We start from the raw sequence: 20,791 nt of genomic DNA, 5'->3' as shown, positions 1-20,791 counted from the left end.
TTATATATGTTTATATATAAATATATGTGGTGGCCCCTAGAGACAAAACACGTACAAAGTCCAAAACACATTTCTAGCATGAACTGAACTTCCAAAGCAGAGCTACTAGATCACTTAAATTACACAATTAAAAGCATGTTTGTGTATTTATACACAGGCACTCATATATATTAAAATAATTTAAAAACAATGTTCATTTACCTGTTACTACCACACACCAAATCCGGTCGTTGGTACTTGCTGGCTTGTGTAGCCACTAGGTAACAAAAGCTCAAGACTGCACCTAGCATTCTGGAGCACTTCTGTTGACTTTTGTACGTGTTTTGAGTTTTTATGTGCTTCTGAGTTTGTACGTGTTTTTACATGTTTTGGAGTTTTTACGTGTTTTGGAGTTTGTACGTGTTTTTACGTGTTTTGGAGTTTGTACGTGCTTCAGGGTTTGTACGTGCTTCAGAGTTCGTACGTGATTTGAAGTTTGTATGTGCTTTGTCTCTAGGGGCCACCGTAAATATACTTTTATTTATTCACTCCACATAAAATGTAATAAATAAATCATATAATACAAAAATCAACTATTCACATTTCAACTTTTAACTATTTAAATTTTCAGCTTTTTCCTTTTACAAATTTAAAGTGAAACAACACAAAACCCTGCAAACCACAACACAATTAAATATAAATTAAAATATGAAAACAAAAATAACATGCATATTCTCTGTCATATGGGCCTGCATGAATAAACTTTCTGAATCCTTTATCATCTGCAACTGAAAATAGTTGTGGATGATTACTATACCTTTCTAATGTGACGTTGTTGTCCTGGCTTTCTTTCTCTCCCTCTGGCTCTGTTCCTGTGCTACTGAGTGTAACTACCGTCCCTCCCCCCTCTGCCCAGCGTAAAGCACAAGGCTCGCGTGCTGAGTGAAGCAGAAAAAAAGTGCGAGAGAGAGTCTGAGAGAAAAAAAAAAAAAACAAAACCCACGTGACGGCTCGCGATAAGGAGCCGGCTCGCGTCGTTCACGTCAAAGAGCCGGCTCTAAGAGCCATTTCGTTCGCGAACGACCCATCACTACTAATTAAGTTACAATAAACAGGAAGCGGCTAATGCTGTGGCAAGCTAGCTATAATTTGATAGCTTGTCACTGCAGTTTTTGGACTTTATGTTTCTGTTCTTCTGAAATTACACACACTGTTAATTGTTAAAGATTACACATGTCTGTGTTGTTATTTCTATATGACAAAACAAAAGGTTAAACTTTGACTAAATATGGAGTTTACTGTAGTTTCTCCATGCAGTGATCACTGTAGCAAGTAGAGTTTTACTGTTAAAACTGAAATTCTATCACACAATAACATTTCATTGAAGACCTGAAAATATCTTGGACCTAATTCAGTAAGACACCAATGACGCAAGTTTTCTAAATTTATAAGACCAATTACATAGAGGCTGTTACTCAGCTGCTGTACCTATTCACTGGTGGGCACCTAGAAAGCACAGAGCACAAGTACATCAGGTGTGTGTTAGCAAATGTCTAGTTTAAAAAAAAATTCACCCACTTTTCATCAGCTTACATTTTTGTACTTTTCTTTCTTTGCAGACTATTTTAAAGATTGTGTTTGTAGGTGTCCTCAGAAAACATCCACTTCCAGGTGATGTCTTAGACAATTTACAAATGCCCCTGATTACAATGGTCACATTATAATATATATGGACATCTGGCCCATAATAATAATAACCATTCTTCGAGGGAAATGCAGAGCAATAACCCAGCACGATAAGTTTTATTGTAATTTAATTTTTTTTTCTAGCCACGATTGCAATTTTCCAGCTGTGCCACAGTAAGTAAATGAATAAAGGAAACGTCTGATGGAAATGTCATCCTGTGACCTCACTGTCATTGTTGTCATTCACCATTGAAGCATTAGTGGATCAGACAGACATTCAGACGTTTGTTGGCTAACAGCAGCACCATGCTTGAACTCACTCCAATTTTCCTGCTGTCGTCGCGCATGTTAACCAAGCTTAGATTAAAAGAGAACATTTATAACCCAAGGGCACCCTTATTGTCTTTTAAATAATTTATTGCTTCATTCTGTTTATTTTCTTTTTTTTCTCCCCACTCTCATCATCCCCACCTCCCCCCTTGTATTTACAGTGGCTTCTCTGACAGTCTGATTCAAGACATTATCTACAGTTATTTGGTATTACCCAACCGAATCACTATCCCACTGGTCGGAACGGTGGAGCTGGCCAAGCTGCGCTTTCCAATGCCAAAGGTACAAATGCACTTGTTACAATACATCCAGTAAGGATGAGCTGCTCTTCTAAGTGTTTTAATAGTTCATAAGCAGACAGTTTCACACGAGGAGCTCATGGTTAGTACGTTAAAGCTCGTCAGTAGTAAAAAGTATCATCTCCCAGGGTTTTGTCGTTAATTCTCAGTGCTAACGCAGAATAAAATTAAAGAACCATAACAATAAAAATGCAGCAAAGGTTGTGTTCCTGGAACTTGTATTAATGGCAACAAAATGAAAAAAAGTTTCACTGCAGGCCACATCCTTATTATATTTAAAAAGGTTTCAAGCGTTCAAAACAGGAATAAAAAAGAAACAACTAAAATCTTACCACACATCATATATTCATTACAGCCTTTGAAAAAAAGGAGACATTGAAAAGATAACAAAGAACTTGTCTTTCTGATATCAGACGGCAGGATGTTTTGCCAACATACAGTACTGTGTGTCACATATACAGCACTGTGATAAACTCTGAGTCACCCCTCATTTCTTTATATTTTACTTCCAAAGAGCCAGTCTTGAACAACAGGTCCTTCTACCTCCTTGGCTTTAATGGTCTTTATTTACTAGACAAGACCTTGCACTCTGGTATAGAGAGACTTAACCTTTCATCTGGCAAGGAAGCATATGTGGTGAAATGATTTCCATGATAACAATGTAGCCTTGTTATATCCACCATCACTTTTAGGTTAGTATGGCCTTGTATTTTAAAATAAAGACATTTAATATGTTAATCCATTAAAAACTCAGTAGGAAAATTAAAAGTAGATAATGTGCCGCACAATACTTATGTAAGAAAATAAGAAAATAAATGCAGGTCTGATTTTATATATCAGTGGCAATTCTTACTGCTTTCTTTCAGGCAAAGGTTTTTATTAAATATTAAAGAAAGGAAAAACATTTGACAATGGAAAAATTAAACAAAATAAAAGCCCTATTCTGCTGTAGAAAGTCTAGATTAGTCCTCTATTTATCCAGGTAATCATGGGATATATATATATATATATGCACATACATATATGCACACATGTGCTAATACATTCTAGGTATATGTATGTGTATGTAAGTAAAGGTTAGCTTATGAAATTTACATAAATTTGCATTTCTTTTTCTTAAATATTAAAGTAGCTGTTATGTTTTATTGTGGTGCGTTTTTTACAAACCACACATTTAAATAAAGTTTGCTAAATTATGAATTGTGAAATGAATTAGTATTTTTGTTATTACTTTATTATGGTAATAAGTCATGTTTCCTCTTATACTACTAATGTCCTCCCATTACAGAAATCTTCACGTCTTATCAACACTGTAAGCTTTTTCAGACCTTAACACATGTGTCTGCATGGCTCCACAGGGAGTCCTAAGGATTCACTTCCTGGAGGCTCAAGATCTAGAAGGGAAGGATACATTTCTGGGAGGGTTGATCAAAGGCAAGTCTGACCCCTATGGTATCCTGCAGATCGGCAACCAGCTGTTTCAGAGCAAGACAATTAAGGAAAGCCTTAATCCCAAGTGGAACGAAGTGTACGAGGTGAGAGTTGGAGATGTATTTTAGAGCAGGAAGAGCTTTTACGGTCGTTTGTTGCCACCGAAAAAGCTAGTCTGTTTCCCATTGTTATGTAAGATGTAAGATACCCTTTCCTATGTTTCCTATTGTTATGTGCCATTGTTTTCCACTTGTCTTAATTATACCTCCTGCTGGTTTGCATGACAGGTAATCTATTTATTGACCTCCTGTGCCAGTTTGAATGAGCTTCAGTTTGTTCTTGTGTTCATCAGGCACTGGTGTATGAGCACTCAGGTCAGCATCTTGAGATTGAGCTATTTGATGAGGATCCAGACCAAGATGACTTCCTGGGGAGGTGAGTCTCTTTGTCATTTCCTAACCCGCTGAGATGTTTTTGCACTTATTTCATTTAAAACAAAGCTCTGGTGTACCAGCGCTGATAACTGGTAAGAGCAATCTTTGATGTATTGCAGGACATATAGTCAACAAAATTAAGATAAATAAAGCTATGTTTGCTAGTGGACATCACAATGGAAGTGTATAAGTGTTATCCCCAGTTACCGGCCTAAGGGCAAATTTCATCGATTTTTACCCCAAGGCTGTAATGCTACACCCAGTGCTATTAACACAAAGCCGTCTATCGATATCTGGACCCCCTGTGTTTAGATTAATTGGTGCGATTTTACTGTTTACTGTTTGCTGTCCCAATTTCCATAATTATTTGTCCTTATTTACAGCCTCATGATTGATATGACAGAGCTGCACAAAGAACAGAAAGTTGATATGGTAAGCTGCTTTGTTCGCAATAATATTATCAGTTTAATTACTTTAAAGCGTATACATTATACATCTTAGAGTAACCGTCTGCCTCAGTCATATTGCTTTCTTGTAAGGAGTAAGATGTGACAGGTAAACAGCTAACCAGACTTTAGCCATGAATGACACCCACCAGCAGCTCTAAAGTTCACTCGTTAACACTTTATATGTCAACTCACCGCTGCCAGCCTTAAAGGAAGTTACTTTGGTGACACATAATCCCTTTAAAAACTGGGATTATTGGAGAGTACGCCTGCTTAGTTTCAGTTGGTGAGCACAGCAACTTTGCTTGTTTGAGTTTATTTTGTATTTCCCATTGTTTCAAAATGCTTAGTTTTACTTCAGCTTTTATTAAGTTGAGTGTTAGCTTTTAGTTTTTTAATCACTATGGTATGGTAGCCATATGTCAGAGGCAGAACCTTTTGAAAGCAGTTGACTCACAGTCTTGTAGATATCTGGAGTCTGAGTAAAAACGTCCATCAAAGCCTAATCAGGCAATTTCTGATAAAGTTTTACTAAAGTAACAAATATTAAAACTTCCACTATTTTTTTTAACTTCCATTAGTTGCTTTTCAAAGTTCACAAAAGTGTTTCAGTTATTTTTTACCAAGAGTCTAGTTTCTATTTTTATTGTAGTACTTAAATGTTTTATTTTCACTTCTAGTTTTACTTTTTAGTTTATTTTTAGCTAACTATAATAACACTGGATATGTTGACTGATATATAGTAATGATAGAAATGATTAGGTAATTATGAGTTTGTTACCTTTGGATTTAAGGGGTTTGAGAGTCCATGCAGATTTGAGATAGGCACTGATCTGATCATCTAAATCTTCGCAGTAAACGAAACCACCAAATTGTTCTGTTTTAGCACAGCTCCTAAAAGCCATACAAATGATTTTTAAGCCTGGTTTGTTCTTGTCATCGAATGAATGGAAATATTGACATACTTGTTTGGCCACATTGTTGCAGTGGTTTGATCTTGAAGAAGCAACTACTGGGAAACTCCACATGAAACTGGAGTGGCTATCGCTGCTCTCCACTTCTGAAAAATTGGACCAGGTACTGCATGTAACAATAAGGCTTCATCGCTTTAACACAAGGACGTGTTGTCTGTATTTGCAGCTGTAAAACATGTCTAACTTGTCCTTCTTGTTTAGGTTCTGCAAAGCGTGCGCGCAGACAGAAGCCTCGCCAACGACGGACTGTCATCAGCGCTGCTGGTGGTCTATCTGGACTCGGCAAAGAACCTGCCAGTAAGATGATGCAATGCTCACTTTAGTTTGATGCTGTAGCTTGTGCAAAAATATAGCTTTAGGCTTACACAGGCTTCTTGTTCTCTACCCAAAACATACACACGAGAGTGAACTGCTTTAGTAAAAAAGCCAGTGTAGCCCTTTTTGAATAAAGATTAGTGGTCTGTGTAGTAAAGATTCACATACTTTTACTGTAGTTTTTTTTTTATTTGTGACTGAAGTGATTGCATTACTGCATCTACTACAAAAAGTTCGTATTTTTTTCAGGACATTATATACTTACCAGACACTTTATTGGGTACACTTGTTTAACTCATTTATATCAGCCAATCACATGGCAGCAGGTCAGTGTATATAGACAAGTGCACATGGTCAAGTTGACCTTGTCAAATTCAAACTGAGCATCAGAATGGGGAAGAAAGATGCTAGGCAGGGTTGTCTGAGTATTTCAGAATGTGCTGATTTACTGGGATTTTCCCACACAGCCGTCTCCTGGGTTTGCAGAGAATGGTCTGTAAAAGAGAAAATATCCAGTGAGCTGCAGTTCTCTGGGTGAAAATCCCTAGTTGATGCCAAAGGTCAGATGAGAATGACCAGACTGCTTAAAACTGGTCGGAAGGTAATAATAACTCAAATAACCACTTGTTACAACCAAGGTGTTCAGAACAGCATCTGTGAATGCACTGAGTGCCACTCCTGTGACCTAAAAAAAAGGAAACCAAGGTTTTCTTGACACACTTTGGGTTCCTTAGTACCAAGTGAGCATCATTTAAACTCCACAGCCTACCTGAGTATTGTTGCTGACTATGTCCATCTCTTTAAGACCATAGCGTACCCATCTTCAGATGGCTGCTTCCTAGATGATAACACACCATGTCGCAAAGCTCAGATCATCTCAAACTGGCTCCTTGAAAATGACAATGAGTTAACTATACTCAAATGGTCTCCACAGTCACCAGATATCAGTTCAATAGAGCACCTTTTTTGTGTAGTGGAACAGAAGATTTCCATGATAGGTGTTCAGTCAGCCAGTCTTCAGTGACTGTGTGATAATATCATGTCAGGTTGGTTTTTTTTTTTACCAAAAATCAGAGGACTGTTTCCATCAATTAACGCTTTCCTGAAGCCAAAATGAGGTCTAACTTGGTACTCACAAGGTATACCTAATAAAGTGTCGGTAAAGCTCAAGGATTCTGTGTTAGGGCTATATTGGGCAATATTTCTTTTGCTTTTGTTAGAGGATAAACTTGAACCTTCAAATTGCTGACTAAATGCATTTTTGATGTTTATATAATGAGATTAGAAAATGTTTATAATACCCAGTTTGGTCAAATTGACCTCTTGTCTGATATTAGTTTGTTTGTTTGTTTTTAACCTTTATTATATAAATACTTTACCTCTTTCAGTTCTCATAACTTCCCCGTTTCCTCTTAATTTTCTTTCCTCTTCACCCAAGAGCGTCTTCTCAGGCAGCTTAGGCTGTGGAAACTTAAGTGAGAGGAGAGCTTCTGGCCTAGTCTTTTGTGAGAGCAATACTTCAGAGTATAAAACAATATGTGTGAGTTCCCCGGTATTTTTCCATCTTTATAGTGCTAGCATTAGCGGTATGCAATGTTGGGTTGGGTTGAACAATAACAGGAGCCCGTGCAAACATGAATCTTAAAGCATGCGTTAGCTGCATGGTTGTGAAGGAACGTTTACTGAAAAATAACCAGTAACATGAGGCAGACACTTCACTTGAAGGACTCAGCTATACTGTGCCTGCTAGTTAGCCTGCAGCATATTCTTCTTAATCAGTTGCTCAGTTCAAGGCCCAAGTATAAAATGTCAGGAGTAGAAAGAGCTCGCTGGCAGAGCTCATAATGATGCTTCACATTAGTGTATAGCTGTACAGATACAGAAAGTCTGTAACTTGTTAAAAAAGATCCAGCACCTTTAAGTCTCCCCTATAGGGAACATCCTCATTATTTTGACATATGTTTTCATTGTTAGCTTTATGCCCTGCTCCAATATGAGCCCAATATCTGCTGCGTCTGATTTATCTAACAGTTATCCATGCTATTCATATTTCACACAAATTTCAACACATTTTTTGTGGGCTTTTCCCCCCCCCTCATGTCTCTTAACCATGCCGAGTCATTCCCGTCCTACTAACTGTGGGTGTGATTTTCTCCCCCAAATCTCCTTGTGGCTTAAAGAGCAACCTGTCAGATTTCACCTATGACGGGTTGAAGCAAGTCTCAGTCTTTAAGGCCCTGAAGGTAATGTGGGAAAAATGGACTGCATGTACAGAACGTACACCCTGTGTCTCACCTGTGCCGGTCCTCAAGTGCACCATCCAGAGTCATGTGATCGTGATGGCTATCAGACGTGCAAAGTGAACGTGCAAAGTGAACTGTGGGTTTTGAAAAAATGTGCATGAAGATGGATGATAGCACTGACTGTCTGAGCCTTTGTTGTGCCATCCTGAACTGTTGTCATATTTTCCCTACTTTTGCATGCAGAAGTACAATATTGGTTTCAGGTTTTTCTAAAGTGAAATGATGGTTCACTTGATATTATTTGTGTTTTTCATTTGGTTTAAAAAGGCAGTTAACAATGGCACATCTATAGAACAATACAGTTCTGAGAACACCTTTTGTGCCTTTGTGTTGAAGAACCTGATCATGTTAAAGCTCAGGAATTCAGGATAAGGACTTGATGCTCGTTGGTCCAGCATTTCCACATTTCTTCTTCTGGAGCTCATATTTGCCAGACAAATACACAGATAAAGTAGACACTAGGTAGTGACACAGATTAGTCTAAGTAAATGTTATGTGAATGCAGCCGTGAGGAGACTGGTAGAAGTAGAAACCGGCTTCATTATATTGTTTACCAGTGATCAGAACAGATGATCTAGTGTGTTACAAAAGATAAGTTTCAGGTTGCACTATTCCAAAAATCAGTGTTGCATTCTAGTTAGCACGAGTCGTTTCCTTTTATTTACCTTGATTCTAGGAAGTTTAAAGCCTCCTATTGTATCGCACTGACTGTGACACTCCCTTTGTTTGATATGAGCCAGTGAAACTCACTGAAGCATTGTGCTGGAGGGCAGCAGGAGTACAAATGTTTTGTTGTTGCACTCAGTCGTTCAGTCTGTGTCACCGTGACAGCAGGACCGGCTGCCAGCTGGATGGTAGACTGAGCTGCTGCATCTTATTTTCTTATTAATGAATTTCAAACCACTGTGAGTCTGACACCATTTTACGAGTTGTTTCCTTCAGCCTGTCCATGCTGAGATAAAAATCTATTCAAGTGAAATAGTTTTTGTGGGTGTGTTACCCATATAGCGGCTTAGAGCTTAAAGCATTGGAAGCTGTGGGATTTTTTTCTTTGAAAACTGCCAAACACACATAGCTTCACCAGCCAGTCCGGACAGCAAGATTGACAGCAAGGTTGCTGAAAAAATAGAGCTAATACACCATGCTGCCTCTGTGTAGTAGGTCATGTGTTAAATCTTAATGGGCACATGCAGAAAACAGGAGGAAAGAGCAGCAAGTGCCAAAAATGTCTGCACTATTTTCACATGTGTGTTTAAGACAAACAAGAAAAGGGGCAACTGTTCTAGGACACATTTCATACCTGACTTATTTACATTTGCACTTCAGTGAGAGTCTGAGGCCCCGGGTTATGCTCCCTTGTGATTGTGGACAGCTGAGGACACCAGGGATACTTTTTTTTTTATTATACTACTTTCTTGACTGCTCAGAGAACATATGCACAGTTGGTGCCTTTGCAGTGTAGAGTCTGTGCGGACGGGTCCTAAAAAAATAGTGGGTATAGTTTTATCTGCACACTGTGGTTATAAAATCTATGAGATGAAAACCTTTATGTCCTCATGTGTGCATGAAGTATAGCATGAGTGTAATGGGACTGCCTAATGCACAAACCCCATGCTGATTGGCTCATATGTTTCATATTATTTTAAAAAAAGATTTTATTTTATTCTTAGTTATTATTTAATTTGAAAAAAAAAGTAGAAACATATATATGACTTGGTTATAGGTTAATATGTATCATTGTAGGCTGTAAAAATTTTTATAATAGACAGAATGTAAAATCTCTTACTGTTTCTGTGCATAATAGAATCACTATGAGCATCGTGTCACAGTCTGAAAATGATACACACAAAATTCTGATTCTCATTTATTAATAACAGAGCAATAATAAACAGCAAAACAAAAATACTTCATACAAAATCAAACAATGCATGTCAGACATTGCTGCATCTTCCACTGTCTGACACCGCATCAGTCGCAGGAAACCGTTTCCTCCTCCGATAACGTCAAAAAAGGAAACAGAATCAGTCAGTTACAACTGAAAAGATGCAAACTGTAATCCAGCAGAGGAGAAGAGAGTTTCTCTAATCACACATTTAAACTCATGCGTGATGAAGGAAAAACAAAAGAAAATGGATATAGAGGAACAGCAGAGTTTCTACCTTCACAGAAAGAATTAATTTTGTTCACAGTTCCCTTTATACATAGAACACAGAATCTCTACTATACAGATAAAAGTACTAGGGTGCCTACACTTTACACCTAGAGGAGCTGCTTGATCATAGAAACCCATGAAATGAAGCTCCCGGCATACAGTTTATATGCTGATATTAATGCCAGAGGAGGATTTGGACTCTTATAGAGCCAGCAGAGCATTTGCAACGATCCTCCTCAGCAGTCAGAGAACCTGCTCTGTAACTTTACATGCTCATTTCATGACTGGCTGACTTGCTGTGATTCCTAAAAACTTCCACTTTGCACAATACCCCTACAGAGCTGATCTGAGGAAGGAAAAATAAATGTCATGAACTGATTTGTTGCAGTGGTGGCATGTTGTTACAGCACCACCCTTGAACTAAGCGAGCTCTGTAGAACGACTCGTTCTTTCACAAACGCTTGTAAAGATAGACTGCATGCTTGATTTTAATCACCTGTGGCTCTGGGGACTAAAAACACCTGAATACAAAGATTAGGAGGCGTGTCCCAATTCTTTTGGACATGTAGTTTAAACAAGTTAAAAACAGATATTGTATGAATTGTGTAAAAACTTGTGTGTATTTCTGTTCAATTCGTGGTGCGTTAAAGTGTCTTTATTATCAGCCTGCATGTTCAATGGGAGGCTTAATTGTAATGCTGGTGAGAAACATTTGTCAAACTCAAGCGGCATCCTCAAGAGAAAGGATTAGATGATGAGAAAATTAAGGCTTTTCCTCTGTTGTCACAGACTTTGGCCTGTAGATATGTAGGGTATTATTATTCTGAGAGGAATACTGAATAATACGTAGCTGTCAAAGCCCAGCATGCTAAATTTAGCCCGCAGAGGAGACAAAGCTCGGCTGTCTCCTTGGTTGCCGCTCTGCCTGCAGCCCTGCTTGTCAGAATGTACGGTAATGCTCCTTCCTGTTTTGAATTACAGGCTCTCTCACCGTTGTGTGCTTGGTTGAGTCTCCACTTGAGCTGCTGTTTGAATGTTTGAGTGCAATTATGTTGTCCCTCGGTTGATTTTTGTGCCACAGTGGGGTACATGCCGCTAACACTCTTCTGTCTGATTCTCTATTAGTCTGCTAAGAAGAATACCAGCGACCCCAGCCCTTATGTTCATTTCAGAGTTGGACATAAAACACTTGAAAGTAAGGTGAGTCATGGAAGTATCCATTAAAGTTATTATGCTGTGTCATTGTATTGTAGCTCTGCATTCCTGGAATGTCGTGTTAATTTTTTTTTTTCTCGCAGTTTTGCATTTTATTCAGAGAATAATGTGTCACTTAGTAAGTCATAAAAAAGACTTCTGGGCAGTCAAGCTGTTATATGTAATTACATATAACTATTTCATTTCATTTATTTCATTTCATTTATTTATTTATTTCACACTTGGTCAACAGTTTCCACAGTTAGTTCTTTCAAACAAACCAACTACACTTTCTGTCAGTAAAGCACTGCAACCATGTGTGAAAAGGAGCAGGCAGAGGAATATATTCTTATTAAACCCTGCCCCCTATCTACAATCCAACTTATATCGCAAGTGGGCACCAAAAGTCAAGGAACAAACTAACATTAACACTTATTTCCAGTCCTAACTCAAACCAAACAACAAATTTACAATCAGAATATACCACTCCACATAGCAACAAGGAGAAAAGATAAGTAAATAAAATAAATGAAACAAAAAACAATGGATCCTTATTCAATTAACTCCAACTTCATTCACATTCTTCATATTGAGTTATCGTTTTAGACATGTAACACTTTTTAAAACAATGTAAATTTATACAACTCTTTAAATTATAATGAAGAGAGTTCCACAGTTGTATACCCCTAACCGTTGGACTCATTAATCTTTGTGTAGTCCTAGCTAGCTGATGCTTAAAATAAAATTTCCTTCTGCTGTCTTCTCCCCCCAAAATACTCTTTGTAACTTAGAAGGCAAAATATTACTTTTAGCCTTAAACATAATTAATAGTGTCCGTAGTTTCACTAAATCTCCTAATTTTAATCATTTTGATTTTATAAATAATTGATTTGTATGTTCTCTATATTTAACGTTATGAATCATTCGTATCACTTTCTTCTGTAATAAGTTTGTAGGTTTTATAGTATTCTCATATGTATTCCCCCAAACTTCGACACAGTAACTAAAGTATGAAAAAAACAATGAGAAATAGAAAAATGCGCATTGTTTTGTGGTCTAATAAATCTCTTACATTTCCCAAAATATAAATGTTTTTAACCATCACTATTTGAGGCGTTCTTTTAGCGATATACTTCCTTCTGACTGTAGCATTAAAAAAGAGATGAAATGAAATTGTTGTTGTAAAATAAAGAACGTTAAATGAGGAATTGCTACCACCAACACCCAGTTAACTGCACAGCTAAAGAGCTTTCAGTCTGACACGATGATTGGCTGTTTCTCACGGGAAATTTCTATCCTAGCGTTCAGAAGGGAAATGTAAACGAGGAAGATCTGTTGGACTGGTTTTATTGAAGGCGCGAGCTGTTGGAGGTTTACTGTGATGGAGCCTGTTTGCACTTATGAAAGTGTTTGAGTATGAACACAGTCCTGTGTTCATATTCAAACTGGCTCTGTGCTCCAGGACTTTGGATTTAAAATGAAGCAATGAAACCATGAGCCGATCCTCAGCTTCAGTATGAGGCTGCACACTCAAAAAAACAATTCATTGGATGAACGTAATTTTATCTTGGCACTTATATTCCATCTAAACAAATCATGTTATATTAATCCATCTTGATTGTGTTGTGTCAACACCATATATATGTGTGTAGGTTTAACATAATATTAACATTAACATTCAATTAATTTGACTTTTGTTCAGTCAACATGTTTGCACCACGTTAGTCTAATTAAATTTATTTAAATCAATCTTATATTGTTTAAACACTTTGGCACATCAAAAATCAGTCTTGTTACATGAACTAGTAAAATATTTGTTTGTTACACCAATGATAATCTTGTTGAATGAATGAAATGTAACTTATGTCTAATGTTCAATAAAAACATTTACAGCAACTTCCAATCCACCCATCTTCTTATCTTTATCTGGGCTGCAGAAGTGATAGAATAACAGGGGCAGGGTACATCCTCGACAGGTCGCCAGTCTATCATACAGAGACAAACAATCTTTGCACTTCAACACCTTTGCGTAATTTAGAATAACCAGTTACCCTTACAACTGCATGACTTTTAACTGTGGAGGAAACCAGAGTACGCAGAGAGAACCAACTGCAAACTTCGCCACATTGTGGATTTGAACCCAGGATCTTCTTGCTCTGAGGCAACAGCACGAACCACCATGGCATTAATCTGCCAATACAGACTTAACAAAAGTAGGAAAGCTATGCTTGATGATGCTTTATGTCGTTGTCCTTGACAAGTTAAACCATAAGAAATAGTAACAGCATACACGTGGTGTGGTTGTCTGCCTCTTGTAACCCCAGTGATTTTCCTGTGGTTTGACAGCTAATGTGATCTTGTGAATTTCGTGAGTCGACTCAAAAAATGAAATTGGGTGGTTGTTACATGCACAAGATCCAAACTTGTAATTTGAACTAAATAATTCCATGTTCCAGTAAGAGTGGCTGGATCCAGGCAACTAACCACTCTTACTAGATTGTATGATGTCATCTCAACAAGAACAAATTAAGTTGCTGAATTTCATGCAGATGCTACATGATTTAATTACGTTCACCATAGAAACATGGAATTATTTAGTTCAAATTACAAGTTTGGATCTTGTGCATGTAACAACCACCCAATTTCATTTTTTTGAGTGCAGCAATGACTGCTGTTTCACCTTTTTTCTTTTCTTTTTTTTTGAGAGGAAGTAATTGGATGAGAGCTGTTAAATTACTCATTAGACCCTAATTTAGACAGAGGTGAGAAATCAAATCAAATTCAAAAGTTTGTCATTACATTTGGGATGAAAGCGGGACACCGGAGTTATTGCTTTTGTGTAAAATGAACCCCGTGGCACTGTGTAATCTTAATTTTAACTCTGTGATCGCATGATTGTTGACACATGAGTCATAAAAACTTCTCAGCCACATTTTTAGATACACAAACTTCCAGTCCAAGCCAAATAAGTGTTTGTTGGATTTGCACTTTTAGATCTCCTTATCAGATCATCTTACATCTTCAGCTTATGTAACATGACTGATACAGTACAGTGGTACAGTTGGTGGTTTAGCCATAAAAATAATCCCTCCTCACTTAGTGTGAGGTGCTTGGTTGTCTGGGGTTAAATGTATGTAAAATTGAATAATCAGGCTTTTTAGAAACCTCAAGGTGTAAATCAAGTACTGTTAGGGGTTTAAAAGAAGATGCAGAACTGCTGGAGTGGAGAGTAGAAGACCAAGCAGAGGATAAATGTTATATGAGACATAAGATCAGATTTCTCATTGTATTAACAACCAGCAAATGGCTACTTATCTGCCCATAAAGATCCGGTACAAAACTAAGGAGCCCCTGTGGGAAGACTGTTTTTCATTCCTGGTCCATAACCCGAGGAGGCAGGAGCTCGAGGTGGAGGTAACTCTTCAAAATGTCACGGACAACATCTGTTTTCTTTATAAGATCGTACGCTGACGCAGATTAAGTAACTGACAAAAGGAGATCTTTGCTTTTTGCACAGGTAAAAGACGACAAGAACAAATGCACTCTGGGTAACTTGACGGTGCCTTTGAGTAGCCTGCTGGTGGAGAAGGACATGACGCTGAATCAGCGTTTTCCCCTCAAGAATTCTGGGCCCAGCTCCACCATCAAACTTAAGATGGCTCTGAGGGTAAAAACAGGCTGAATCTCTTCTCATTGCTCCTGTATGCATTGAGGATGGATGGGTTATTCATTTCAGGCTTAGGAGACCAGAACAGATGTTCACAATCTGTTAATTCAAATAGAACTGACTGATACAGTATGTCTAAAGTAAAGATACAGCACATTGAGTGTGTAATAAATTGAAAAAGCTTACAATAGTGATAGATTTACCTCTATAAACATTTAATTTATAGTCCACAACCAGCTGAAGTAACGGCTGGGTTCATTCCATAGGAAGTCAGTCAAATCTGAGAAAATCTCTCAGCTTAATACAAATACTGGACACTTTAAAGGCCCGGCAATTTTTATAGTGTTAATATAAAGTTATTTTTAAGTGGTGCTCACTGATTTTTCATGGAGTAATCCTCACCTTCCCTGGCAGATTATTATTATTATTATTATTATTATTTTTGCCTGTCCCGTTTGGATCTTTTGCCATCAGAATTATTGTCTAAAGGAAAGAAAGATGCCCAACGGATTTACTTTACCAAATGGACCATCCCGGCCTTGCCGTATTGGTCCATTTGATTGACCTTTGTTTTTATTGTTTATTTCATTTTATTTTTTACTTGCTACACAAGGGACAGACATGACTGAGGGAAAGAAAAGGGAGAAAGAAAGAGAGGTTGGGAAAGAAAAACAGCGGGAAGAGGAACGGTGATAAAGGGCAAAAAACAAAAACAAACAAAACAAAAAGACAAAAAATACATATATCAATCACCTGGATCACCTGTTGAGAAAGGAAAAAGAGAAAACAAGCAAAAAAAAAAGAGAGAGCAATATAATAAACAACATCATCGCGATAATCTATGTGAATATAACATTAAATACTAAATATTGAATATTATTGTGCCCTGGCAGATTTAATCAGTTGGAGCTGGTTAGTTAGCCAATTAATCCAGCCATGTCATGAGGTTGGTTGAAAACATTTTATCTGACACATTTTAGACTAAGCAGAGAAACATTAGCAGCAAAGGTTTGGTTAATAATCATCAGATTTTATAAATATAAAAAGAGAAAAATCAGACCCTAACCTAACCTCTGCGGCTCCTCTGAGTATTTATATTTAACGCAGTATATTGTAATGCCGGGCTTTTTGGGACAAAGACTAATGTTTTTCAGCAACACTGTCTTTACTGCAGTTGCTGGAGTGTACTTAACTCCCAGTTAAGAGGAGAATAGAGCTGCCTCACTGCCCTGAAAGCCCCACTTTCACAAAGTGTGGAAACACAAAACAGTGGCTGTTCTTGCAAATTGATTTTTACTGAAGTGGCAACCTAGAAACCGACTGTAGTTAGTTAATCTAGTTAACAATGTGCCCCTGGCTAGCTTCAACTGTAAATAAATAAAACTGTAAATGGATTTGCTGATAGCATGTCATGTTTGAGAAGATAAACTGTTTAATCTGTTTGCAGTACATTACAATACATCTTATATAGTGTGAATTTTGGGAATATTCTGATTATATTTTTTTTTTCCTGTGATAATGATTATCATAATAATTCAGGAAAGAGAGCGGTCCTGCATACTCTGAAGCCTGTTAGGGTATTTGCTGTTGATTACTGCTGTCAGTGTAGCAGTTACAGAGTAGTTTGCAACTCTTCCTACAGGGAACAAAGTGACCCGGCTCATTAACTCAGTTCAGCAGCAGACTTTGAAGTTTGAGAGTCGATACATATATGAAAATGACTCGGCTCTGTAACATGTTCCACATGTTTGCAGGTTCTAACTTATGAATGATGCAGTAAAAGACAGTCAGGTTGGGATCGATCTTTTCACACAGGTGTGTCTTTATCAGCCCATCAGTTGCAAAGCCAACAAGTCGCGAGTGTGACATTCCTTCAGAATGGGGCAGATCCAGGATGACGCAGAGACAGCCCTGGTGGTTAAGTGCAGTTCAACAAGTTTAACCTCCTAAGGCCCGAACTCTTCCACGGCATGCATTTTTGATTTCTCTTTGATATCTGGGCTGATTGGGACCCAATGAATGAGAGCAAAATTGAGTATTTTGGTCTAAATAACCCAAAATGTGATGTCCACATACATGGACTCCAGGTCCTAGGACGTTAAATAAGAAGCTGCAGGATTCAAATTTATAGGGAACTGTGATGTCAGCGTGTTTGACACTCTGGAGGAATATTTCCAGGATTCATTTGTGAGTCTTCTGTAAAATCTGAGACTCTGACGTCGATCTATTTATCTTTTATTTAGTTAACAGCATTTTTCACTCTGAAACTGTGGGGCTTAGTGGCTTAATGAAAATTGGAACAGGCGTAGCGTCATCTCTGCTGTCGCAGCATCACGGCGGTGAAAATTAAAGTCAGATTCTGATTTGTTTGCTGTTTGTGCTGTAGACGTTTTCGAGATGCACCACTAAAATTATATCTCTTTGCCTGAGGCACTAAATCCAGTGATTTGACAGGTAGTCTTTGGTGGTTTGCCTCATTGCCATCCATAGCGTAGTTCAGCCTTAACTAAAGCCATTACTTACTGCTCATGAGGATATTTTCTCCTGTTCCCATCTGGAAACACAGGAAGCTATAACAAACAAACTGCATTGCCCTTCTTGAGACCAAAATGAAGTGTATTATACTGAATGACTGTGATCCAATTAAAAAAAGGAATGCAGCTACATTAAGATATTGACCTGCTCTAAAACAGTTTCTCCATATTGAAGCACAACCAACATACATTTAGAAGAGAAATTACTTTGCAGACTCTTAAAAAAACATAATAAAATTAAAAAAAAAACCACAGTTTAGAAAGGTCTGCTAAATTTAGAGACTTTTCACGTAAAATGACAGCACCTACATTAACTTTAACTTCTTATTTTCTATTCTCAATCAACTAAACATCTTCATGTCTTTCTCTAGATCCTGTCCTTGGAGAAGCAAGTGTCCTCAGACCAGCCTTCTTCAGTCCAGGTCAACAAGTCCGGCGTGCCACAGGCACCCCCAGCCTCGTCCCTGAGACCATCAGTCTCAGATTCGCCGCTGCCTCCGCCCACGCATTCGCATTTGCATCCTATAGAAGCTTCCACTCTCAACCTCAAGGACAGGGACGGCGAGCCGTACGGAGCCAGCCATCGCTACAGTACCACCAACCTGACCACCGCCATGTCAAGCTCCCAGAAACACCTGCCGCACAACAAGTCCACAGCCAGCCTGGCATCGGATATCTCCCTGCCTATTGCCACCGTGGAGCTTCAGCAAAGGCTTCGTCAGCTGCAGAAGTAAATGGCAGATATGATATATTACTTTTATTATTGTTTATTTTCCAGCTTTTCCAGCTTGGCTCATCTCAGGGTTTCTTATTGTTTTTCCATCAACTTCATTTAAATTCTGGCCTCCATCTAAATGTCATCGTGATTTTTGAATATTCACCTTTATAAATATTTTATCAGCCTACCCATCAAACAATTAATCAGTCCCTGTATGCATGCACTTTGTAAATTGGACCGCAGCACCTGGACGTGACACTGACTGACTTTGGTGTGTTTATAGCGGCTCGGCCCCCAGCCAGTACCCCCTGGGTGAGATCCAGCTGACTGTTCGACACAGCTCCCAGAGGAATAAACTCATTGTGGTGGTGCACGCCTGCCGGTGAGCTCCAAACTACTACAATACACTGAATTTACACAAAGTGGTTCGAAGGACTTTTTGTTTTTGGGCTCTTTGTGCCATTAACTTGAGTTTGTGCAGATTCAGCCCATGGTATTCAAATCACTTTCTTTCCTGTGGAGCTGCTAACTGTAAAGATTTAACAAGCAACACGTGCCTGGCAACATGTGAGTGAAAACACGTTTGTCCTGTGTGTCCTCAGCAACTTGATAGCCTTCACCAAAGACGGCTCGGACCCCTTCATACGCCTCTATTTGCTGCCTGACAAGAGCCGGACGGGGAAGAGGAAGACAAGCACAATGAAGAGGACTCTTAATCCTGTTTACGATCAGACGTGGGTTTGCATCAGTACTTGCTGAGATTCCTTGCAGATTTGTAACGTAATGTGATTACTGAGGATCTGTTGTTTTGCTTCACCTGTGTCCGATTGTTATAAGCTCTGAGAATATTTCTGCCTTCAGCTGCAGTTATGCCGCTGTATTAATTTGATAACCGGCTGTGTTTTGAGAGTCCTTCAAAGCGTTCCTTTTATTTCCAGTTTTAATGTTCAGTTATATTTTCAGGGTCCTTCTTGAATTCAGACCCACAGTAAGGGTGCAGTTGTGGAATATTTAATTTTTTTCTAGCAACAGAGCTTTTTTATTACTGAAGAAAAGAGCTTGCAGAGACGATATGACCCTGCTGAGCTGAGATTCGTATCACCTGTGGCCGCTGTGGATCCATCACCTCGAGTTTCTGTTTGTTTTGGACACTTTTGTTTGCAGTTGAGCTTCAGTGCTCAGACTAAATCTTTTAGCCTCGTGGATGAAAGCCGATCGCATCATTCAGCTCCTTCGTGTAGGCTGGAGTTAGCACGTCGGTGCTTTCCTAGTCCCGCTGGCTATTGATGCAGTTGTATTGATTATAAGCCATCTTGAGCCTGCAGGGGTTTTCAAAGTTTTGATGACTTAGTGCAAACTTAGAGAGGCAATATGCCCATGTCAGAAACACTTTATGCTGGTTTGCAGTTTAACTATTAGGAGGAAATGAAATTGTTAACAATAGCTGTGCAGGGGCTAGAACACAAGACTTGAGGTCAAAGAGAAAGAGATTATGGACTCACACAAACACTTAAGCACCTGCTGGCACTTACTTAAACCCCACTGGCACCATGTTGAAATCACAAATCAGAAATACCAACTTAAACCAACTTATCTGTCTCTCCACAATGTGGTTAGCAAGCCAAACAAACCATGCAAGGCCTCAAGTTTACACTAGTGTATGCTGCTTTGTTGTGAATTCAAAGTCAAATAATTTTCTACAGTTTGCAAAAGGTAAGGCAAATTTCTTTGCCTTACCTTTTGTTTAAAGGACCAGAACAATCCCCATATTTGTCATAGTCTGGCCACTGAGCCATGACAAAGACCCAGTTTCAACCCATTCAATCGCCTGTTTATCCATCCATCCGTTTTCTGCTACTCTGTTAGTCAAAGCAGTGATAACCAGGGCCACCTTCTCCGGCTCTTCCAGATCTCTGCAGCATGTCCTGGATCTGCCCCATTGCCTCCACCCAGTAGGACAGTACACCTCATCCATGATGCATCCCAGTCCGATAGTTGAACTGTCTCATCTACCTTCTTTTTGTGTGGAGGAGTGGCAGCTTTACTCTACCCCCCTCTCAAATGAGCCAAAGGCTGAGCCAGACACCCTTCGGAGAAAGCTTGTATCTGTGATCTCTTTCTTTCAGTCATTACAGAAAAGCTTGTGACCATACGTGACTGAGTTAAGTCCTGTCCACATGTAAAACAATTCATTTGTCACACATCAGTTTGTTTGTTGACAGTTGGTCACTAGTGGACATCCCCGGCTCCAGTTTCCTTGGCATCCCTGTACTGTATTTACCACCTTGTCTTATATCAGTCGACAGTATCCTCTCATTGGTGGTTACTT

General features: G+C 38.7%; 1 protein-coding gene across 4 annotated transcripts in view; it reads left to right on the top strand.

Moving 5' to 3' along the window:
* Nucleotides 1–20,791, top strand: part of esyt2b (extended synaptotagmin-like protein 2b) — a 46,851-nt gene that overhangs the window by 24,222 nt on the left and 1,838 nt on the right. The window contains exons 8-21 of one of the 4 annotated variants that reach the window (XM_087846200.1): nt 2,157–2,277; nt 3,653–3,829; nt 4,078–4,160; nt 4,543–4,591; nt 5,593–5,682; nt 5,781–5,876; nt 7,333–7,434; nt 8,075–8,137; nt 11,475–11,549; nt 14,871–14,957; nt 15,061–15,210; nt 18,116–18,474; nt 18,746–18,844; nt 19,065–19,196. In XM_087846200.1, coding sequence (XP_087702326.1) covers nt 2,157–2,277; nt 3,653–3,829; nt 4,078–4,160; nt 4,543–4,591; nt 5,593–5,682; nt 5,781–5,876; nt 7,333–7,434; nt 8,075–8,137; nt 11,475–11,549; nt 14,871–14,957; nt 15,061–15,210; nt 18,116–18,474; nt 18,746–18,844; nt 19,065–19,196 — 1,683 coding nt within the window. The remainder of the gene's footprint in view (nt 1–2,156; nt 2,278–3,652; nt 3,830–4,077; nt 4,161–4,542; nt 4,592–5,592; nt 5,683–5,780; nt 5,877–7,332; nt 7,435–8,074; nt 8,138–11,474; nt 11,550–14,870; nt 14,958–15,060; nt 15,211–18,115; nt 18,475–18,745; nt 18,845–19,064; nt 19,197–20,791) is intronic. The other 3 variants (XM_087846198.1, XM_087846197.1, XM_087846199.1) reach the window with 3 other exon arrangements.

Source organism: Neolamprologus brichardi, chromosome 9 (assembly GCF_056152115.1).
Source record: "Neolamprologus brichardi isolate AB-2024 chromosome 9, ASM5615211v1, whole genome shotgun sequence".
In the NCBI taxonomy this organism is placed as follows: Eukaryota; Metazoa; Chordata; class Actinopteri; order Cichliformes; family Cichlidae; genus Neolamprologus; species Neolamprologus brichardi.
The sequence above is the reverse complement of the archived record's forward strand: the minus strand, read 5'-3'. Positions and strand labels throughout refer to the sequence as shown.